Raw genomic sequence first — 8,248 nt, 5'->3', positions numbered from 1 at the left:
CCCGGGCCGCTTTGTTCACCACCATCGCCGCCTGCGCCGGCCGCGCGCGGATCAGCCATTTTAGCAAGCGGGGCTCGGAGGCGCGGCGGCCGCGACTGTCGCCCACCGGGCCCCACGTCCACCCCCACGCCGCCGCCGCCCCCGGCACCTCGCTCGGCTTGGGGGTGGTAGCAGTCGATTTCACGGGCACTTTCTTTCATCCCGAGGCTTTTGACAAAATGGAAGGTGAATTACGGGTGTCCGGAGCAATGGGGACGTGGCCCGACACGGGCTGTCCGTTGGACGCCCCAGTGTTGGGGCGCGCCCCACCCGGGATGCCGCGGAGGGGGTTTTAATGCTGCCCCGCGGGCCTTTGGTGCCAAGGGGAGTGCTTTAGTTTTACATGATGACCTTGGGTGTGGGAAAAGGAAAAGATGGCGGGAAGCGGGCGGGGGGGGGGGGGGGGTGGGGGGGGGGGGGGGACAGGGAGGATGACACGCCACAGCTGCATTTTTATTTGGAAACTTTGGGGAAAGTGTTCCTTGCTAGACCTGCATTTCTGCATTACACAGGGGAAAGACTAGTCCTTTTGATGTCCCCTCCCCCTTTTCCTGGTGACAGGTTTCAACTAATAGTATGAAGGATACCTGCTTGCTTTCCAGATCACCAGTGCTGTAAAAAGCCATTTTTATAAGGCAAATATATCAGCAACACTGGTATTTCACATCTGTTCCTATTTATGGTTTCGTTTGATTTCCGATCTAAACGTAAGAATTAAAGAGACAATCACCTAGTCGAAATGAAGTCTATCTCCAATCGCTTATCTTCTCTATGAACATTATGAACATGTCTTCCCATTAGTTCTTCAGGCTTTTGGTTTTAGAAACTGTGAAATAGCAGTTCAGTAATGTGGAGTGCTCAGCACCCCACTTTGAGGTTATCCCCATTTGAAGAACTTGATCACTCTAGAGAAGTAACTTGTAAACCAGCGCGCTTCATGCTGGTCAAAAGTTAAATGACAAGCGACAGTGAAGCTGATTTCTTTCCTACTCCGCCTTCTGCTGCCACCGATGTCAGGAGCTGAGGGGGAGGAGAGTTCCTACCAAGAAACTTAATTTGGCTTTGCCATTGCTTTCTCTTTGTATTTCTCATCGTATTTCATTGTGTTTTCTTCTCTTTGTCTTCATCAGTCAGGATGGCTAAAGGTGACCCCAAGAAACCAAAGGGCAAGATGTCGGCTTATGCCTTCTTCGTCCAGACCTGCAGGGAAGAACATAAGAAGAAAAACCCGGAAGTCCCAGTCAATTTTGCGGAGTTTTCCAAGAAGTGCTCTGAGAGGTGGAAGGTATTTTGAGGGTTCAGTTTGTAGGCTACATTTGGGATTTGCTCACTTGCAGAGTCACCCAAGTGGTTGGCTGTTTTCTTCTTTATTTACCCTTTAAAAATAAATGCAGAGACCTTTTTTCCCCACAAAGGGGTTCTACAAAACCATTGGTCAAGTATGTGTTCAACTGTATCCAGGAATTTTAACAAGTTCTGTTGTTTGCAGACAATGTCCGGCAAAGAGAAATCAAAGTTTGATGAAATGGCAAAGGCAGATAAAGTACGCTATGATCGGGAAATGAAAGATTATGGACCAGCTAAAGGAGGCAAGAAGAAGAAGGACCCTAATGCCCCCAAAAGACCACCGTAAGTAGCTATAGGATTATATAGTAACAGTTGAAAGTTTTCCGCTTGCTGAAAAGACTTTTAAAGGCTGTTACCTTTTCTAAAAAAAAAAATGGTGAGACAAGCTTTTAAACTCAGCTTTCAGTTCAGTGCCTGTCTGCTTGACTGTCTCAGCTTCAGAGCTTGACTGGTTCTTCACTAGAAAGGAGTCATCTGACTTCAGCACACCTGCTCTCTTAGCCGTATTACTTTTCCCTTGTCTAGCAGTTGGAAGACAAAGGCACCGTACATTGAGGATCATTAGACATTCTAAACTCTTTAGATTTATAGCATTGAATGTGGTGATTCCATGCAAGAGAGGAGAGATCAGGGCAGGAAGCAATAGTATTTTAGTATGGTGTGTTTGGGCATACCTATCGTAGAAGCCTAGTGCTTGGGGGCTAATGATGGAGGAGTGAAAGTTGGAATCTAGTTTGTGCTACATAGCAACACCTCTGTCTCAAGAAGGAACGGTGTGTGTGTGTGTGTGTGTGTGCATGTGCATGCATATACATGCATACTTACCTGACCTATATAAATCTCTCCCCAAAGGTCTGGATTTTTCTTATTCTGCTCTGAATTCCGCCCCAAGATCAAATCTACAAATCCTGGAATCTCCATTGGAGATGTGGCCAAAAAGCTGGGTGAGATGTGGAATAATTTAAGTGACAGTGAAAAGCAGCCTTACATTACCAAGGCCGCAAAGCTGAAGGAGAAGTATGAGAAGGTGAGAGGACTGGAAGCTTCCCTGGTTGCTGGGGTGTATGGCTGCTCTGCTAGACTAGACTGGGTGCTCTCCTTAGCCTGCAAGAGTCCAGTTCCCTAGAAGAAAGCTATGTGTGCTGATGTTCTTGCTTCTGGCAGTTCTCCCTCTCCTCCCCCTACATTTAAAACTAGGAGCCTAGGCAGTTTGGATGCTCAACTTACTAAACCTGGATGGAGGTGGGCGGTCCTTGGACTTCTCACCTGATTGCTCTTCAAGCTGATGAGGGAGAGGGACTTGATGGGGAAGGGGGAGGGAAATGGGAGGTGGTGGCGGGGAGGAGGCAGAAATCCTTAATAAATAAATAAATTTAAAAAAAAATAAAACTAGTACTCTAACTGTACCTACACCCACCCTTAGAGGGAAAAGGGATTTGATAGGGTTATTAACATGGCATGAATGCCCATTGACTTGAAGATTTGAATGATCAAGGAACATATTTACATATGGAAACTGTTGCCCCTTTGCTTTCTCAAGTGAGGCCTGTATGCCCTTTCTACCTGTTTTCACAAAGAGCTGGAGAATTTAGCCACTCATTTTCCGTGTTCCTGTTTCCTTGTAGGATGTTGCTGACTATAAGTCCAAAGGGAAGTTTGATGGTGCCAAGGGTCCTGCTAAAGTTGCACGGAAAAAGGTGGAAGAGGAAGAGGAGGAGGAAGAAGAGGAAGAAGAGGAGGAGGAAGAGGAGGAAGATGAATAAAACTCCATCTCCTTGTGAATACCTTAGAGTAGGAAATCTACGTGATTGACACATCTCTTATTTGAGCCGTGTCTATTGCCCTCGTTAGATTTAATTACAAAATTTGATCACGATCATATTGTAGTTTCTCAAAGTGTCAGTGGTTTACATGAAGTGGCCGTGGGTGTCCGGAGCGCCCTGAAACTGTATCAAAGTTGTACATAGCTCCAAACATTTTTCAAATGGAAAGGCACTCTCGTGTCCTCCTCACTCTGTGCACTTTGCTGTTGGTGTGACAAGGCATTTGAAGATGTTTCGGGCATTTTGTTTGCAACTCGTAAGGTAGTGTTAACTCTATGGTTGGTTATTGGCTAGAAATCCTGAGTTGTCAACTGTACATATCTATAGTTTGTAAAGAGAACAAAACAACCCAGACAGATTCTTGATGCTCCTTGTTTGCCTTGGAGGCTGTGAGGGAAGATGCCTTTTGGAGGGGGCCGTAGCTCAGGGCGTGCACTGTGAGGCTGGACCTGTTGATACTGCGGTGGGCATCCATTTAGCTTCAGGTTGTCTTGTTTTTGTATATAGTGGCATAGCATTCTGCTGACATTCTTAGCTGTGGAAAGGGGGGAGGGGTCAGCTGGCATGAGGAAGTGTTTGGATTTTTTCTTTAGTTAAGTGCTGTAGATTTTCAGCTGTTTTTAAACTGTAGAGCTCATCATTGTCAGCGAAGCAAAGAACTACTGCATCAACGAAAGTTCAAGAACCCTCTGCACCTAAACGCAATTTGCAACATTCTGTTATTTTTTGTATGTTTAGAATGCTGAAATGTTTTTGAAGTTAAATAAACAGTATTACATTTTTAAAACTGTTCTGTATTACAATGGCCTAAATTTCTGACTCACCAGGCTTAGTGAAGCCACTTGTCTTCTTCTAAAGCTGCTAAGGTCCCTTCCAGCTACAGACAGATATGAGGGGGGGGGGTACCTAAAGTCCCTTCGTGATTTGTGTCTGGCATTAGGGAGAAGTACTGATCATGCCATAGATAAGGTTTAGCAACCTACAACAGAGACACAGGAAAACAAGCCCTTAGGAAAAAAAGCTCTGCCTGCCATCATGACTGTGGGGTGTAAGATATCCCAACCCCATTTCACCTTTGCTCCAAACATGTATAGTGGGGTACAGTTACTGGGCTTACAGTCAGAAGTGCTAAGCTACTGCTTTTGTTTCCTGGTTCCCATGAGGTGCTGTGCCTTAGAGTGGCAGAGTAGACTTCCATATATCCGATATATATATGTATATATATATATGTATGTATGTATGTATTTTACTCCTTCAGAACCTCAGGAAAGAAAAAAATTTCCACCTTAGGTCTGCATTTGAAGGCTGATCTATCTGGTAACCAAAGAATCATGGAGGACTGGGTAGTGGTTGAGCATTTATATTTCCCAGCATTAATACTTGGATATGTATACTTTTAAAGTAGAACTTGCTGATGCTTTAGTGGCATTTTGTAAACAGCAGCTTTTAGCCTGGGATATTCAGAACATGCATGTCTAGAGAAGTTCCCTCCATGCTCTTGAATCCAAGATTAAGTCAGTCTGCTCACAGCCCAGTCTCTACCCTCGAACATTCTCTCACATCTGAACGATTTGTCCTTTCTCCAATTCTTCACTAATTAAAAGCCCTTGGTTATGAAGTTGTCCAGAGGTACTTCCTTCATCCATGCCCATGTTACTTGACATTCTAGCCTGCAGCTGTTGATGCTGCCCAATACACAGTGTACAAGGCAAGAGCTGAACCATGGCCAGCGTCATCAAATTAGGAAGAGAAGCTCAACCCAGCCATGGATGGTTTCTCGCTAAGCAGTGCTCACTCCTCAGTCTGAAACTAGCATTCACGGAAGAGCAACTAGGCTGCTTCTCTCAGGTTCTTGAGTAGCCACATAGAAATGGCGAGGTGAGTTCTGAGAGTCAGACAGTTGGTCAGAAAGGTGGGTTGAGGCTTGCTCTGTCAACTGCTTGCAACAAGATTTCGAAAAGTGTTTATGCTGTGGTAAGATGTGGAGATGCATGTCCTCTGAAGCTTCTGAGATGCTGTAATGTGGTTTAAGCTTCACCTGGTTTCTGGCCGAGAGTGCATTCTCGCAATCCCAGATTGTTAACGCTTTTTAAACAAAAGGGCACTACCTGCTTCCTTGAAGGATCTCTCACGCAACACTACTCTGTGAGCTAAGATGACATTTTATCCTTTGGAAAGAAGCTTGCTATAATATAGTAGCCATTGTCTATTGTGTGTGTGATCTGGTCACAAATATATCTGAGGATGGTGGATGCATTCATTTTCTGAAATAAAGTTTTTTAATCATTTTTTTCCCAAAAGTAATCACTGGGCTATCTGTAGTCTGTTTCAGGTCCTGAGATTTTGGATGTAAACACATTCCAACCTCAGTAGCCAGCCATTGGTCTGAGCTAACACTTGATAGACTGATACTATCACAAAGGCTCTAAAGTCCCTCTGTCAACCTTTCAGTCAGGAATAGAGGGGTTTGGATCTGGAATCTTCTGCCAGGATACACATAGAGTTTGAAGGATGTTGATGGACTGCTGTTTGATAAAGTAGCTGGGTGCTTAGCTTAGAACGCACTGTCCTGTTGAGAGGCCCACACTGTTTTCTCTACTTGTTTCCACGCTGGAGGATTTGGTTGCTGCTTGTTGTTTATTTTTGCTATTTTACCATGTGGTAAAGAACAGCTGTTGACAGTGCTTTACCTTTTAGCTGCTCTCAGGGGTGCAATGTTGTTAATACTCTTTCTTGTCAAAAAGGCAGGGGGTCATTGTGCCCCAGGACAAGGAGTTTTGGAAGACTCTTGAATCTGAGGCAAGTGGCCTATCTCTTATTCTCAAGCAGCTCTCAATAGCACATGCCAGTTTATTATTATAACTTACATCTAAAATACCAGCATGGAAGTGAAAAAACCCAGAGAATAAGAGAAAATATTTGCAAAATGTGTATAATATGGTGTTTACAGTATGAAAAAGAACTATTACAAGTCAGCACTAAAGCTAGGTAGAGTAAGGCGTGCCTGTATTTTCAGCAGTTGGGAGTCTGAGACAGGAGAGTCAAGTTCAGGGCTTGCCTGGGCTATATACTGTGACTCAGTAAAAGAAAGTAATAAATGTTGTAATACATGAAATTCAGCAAACTATTAAGTAAAAATATCTTTTTGGTTTTTTGAGACAGGGTTTCTCTGTGTAACTGTCCTGAAACTCACTCTGCAGACCAGGTTGGCCTCAAACTCACAGAGATCTGCCTGCCTCTGCCTCCTGAGTGCTGTGATGAAAGGTGTGTGCCACCACTGCCTGGCTAGTAAAAATAATTTTTAAGGATGGCCAGGGACTGAGGATAAAGCTCAGTAGGAAAAATGTCTGTGAAAGCATGAGGACCCGAGTTCAACACTCAGAACTCACAAATCAAGTCAGAGAGTCTGGGGCATGGCTAAGCAAGTAAGAGCACTGGCGCTCATCTAGAGGACACAGGTTCAATTCCCAGCACCCACATGCTGGCTCACAGTTGTCTGCAACTCCAGTGCTAGTGCCTTCTTTTGACCTCCACAGACATGGCATGTATGTGGTACTTAGACATTCATGTAGGCAAAACATTCAAACACATATAAATAAATAGACAAGTGTCCTGGTACATGCTTGTGATCCTGGTACTAGGGAGGTCGAAATAGGCAGTTCCTTAGGGCACACTGGCCAGCCTACTAGCCTACTTGGTGAGGCCCTGGCCCTACTGAGAGGCCATGTCCTAGGTCCTAGAAAATAAGATGGGCTGGGGTGGGGGGCTGTGACATACACCTTTAATCTCAGCACTTGGACAAGTAGAGGCAGGTAGATCTGTGAGTTTGTGACCAGCTTGCTCTACAGTGTGAGTTCAAGGACAACCAGGGTTACACAGAGAAACCCTGTCTCGAAAAACAACAACAACAAAAGAACTGGGCTGAGGAGAAATGACACCTGAGGTTGTCGTCTGCTCCTCTCAGTTTGCTTTCGGTTGCTGTGATAAAATAGTGACCAAAGCAACTCAGAGAAGTAGCATTTACCTCACTTTACAGGTTAGAGTCCACTCTCCAGGGAAGGCAACGCAGGAACTGAAGGAGAAGCCATGGTGTCACTAACTCAGACACCTGTAGTCCATGCTCAGTGCAGCATTGTTTACAATAGCCAAGTTATGAAAATAATGTAGATAAATGTTCATCAGTGATGAACTAGTGACTCCCAGAAAGAGATTGCTGAGTCATATCCTGGCTATATTTGTAGAAGTGATACATTGTGTTGATTAATGGCTTCGTGACTAGAGTAGATTTTAGGTGCTCTCCACATGCGCGCGCACACACACCCACACACTTGATGTGGGATGTTGTATATACTGATTGGCTTGACTATGGTGATCCCTTCAGTATGCATATGGGTATCAAAATAGCATGGTCTGGAGGTAGAACTTAGTGGTAGAGCACGTGCCCAGCATGAGCAAGGTCCTGGGTTTTATCTCTAGCACGGCAAAAGCAATAACAAAAGTGTGATGCTGTACATTCGAAATACATGCACTAAAACTAGCTAACAGCTGGCTACAGTAACACACGCTCCAGGGCAAAGCCCTCCAGAAGTGAGAGACCTGAGTTCAAGGAGTGCTGAGCCCGAGGAAGAGATCAAGCACAGATACAGATGCTCACAAAGCCCAGCTGGTACCCGAAGGGAAAGGTGTGTAACTGTGAACCCTCACGCCCAGTGTGCTCCAGTCTAAGAGGATCCATCTTTCACTCTTGGGACCAAACCAATTTTTCATTTTTTATGCTTTTGTTCTCCCACCGATTTCCCTCTAGGGACCTTTCCAGTCCCAACACCCTAGTAGAATCTGTCTGCTGCCGCTCTAGACATTTCCCTGAGGAAAACAAAAGCCCTTGGGCTAGAAAGGGGTTTTCACTTTTCCTCACTCCCTCTTGTAAATATGCGGCTAGCCTCAGAGCATTTTAGGAAAATCTCAGAGAAGCTCCTGGTGCTGGCCCTCAGGCTCTGGTTGAGTGTTACAAGCCACACAGGAGAAGGAGAGGCGTTTTC

The 8,248-nt window shown here is 45.0% G+C and overlaps 1 protein-coding gene across 4 annotated transcripts in view; it reads left to right on the top strand.

Annotated features, from left to right (window-relative positions):
• Positions 1-3,982, top strand: part of Hmgb3 (high mobility group box 3) — a 4,981-nt gene extending 999 nt beyond the window's left edge. For 3 of the 4 annotated variants that reach the window (XM_005369178.3, XM_026777068.1, XM_026777067.1), the window contains exons 2-5: positions 1,170-1,324; positions 1,529-1,668; positions 2,239-2,413; positions 3,012-3,982. In XM_005369178.3, the coding sequence (XP_005369235.1) occupies positions 1,175-1,324; positions 1,529-1,668; positions 2,239-2,413; positions 3,012-3,149 (603 nt within the window). In that variant the 5' untranslated portion in view covers positions 1,170-1,174 and the 3' untranslated portion in view covers positions 3,150-3,982. Of the gene's footprint in view, positions 1-69; positions 226-1,169; positions 1,325-1,528; positions 1,669-2,238; positions 2,414-3,011 lie in introns of those variants that run through there. The other variant, XM_026777066.1, reaches the window with a different exon arrangement.
• The last annotated feature ends 4,266 nt before the right edge of the window (positions 3,983-8,248 follow it).

This window comes from Microtus ochrogaster, unplaced genomic scaffold, assembly GCF_000317375.1.
Source record: "Microtus ochrogaster isolate Prairie Vole_2 unplaced genomic scaffold, MicOch1.0 UNK45, whole genome shotgun sequence".
In the NCBI taxonomy this organism is placed as follows: domain Eukaryota; kingdom Metazoa; phylum Chordata; class Mammalia; order Rodentia; family Cricetidae; genus Microtus; species Microtus ochrogaster.
The sequence above is the reverse complement of the archived record's forward strand: the minus strand, read 5'-3'. Positions and strand labels throughout refer to the sequence as shown.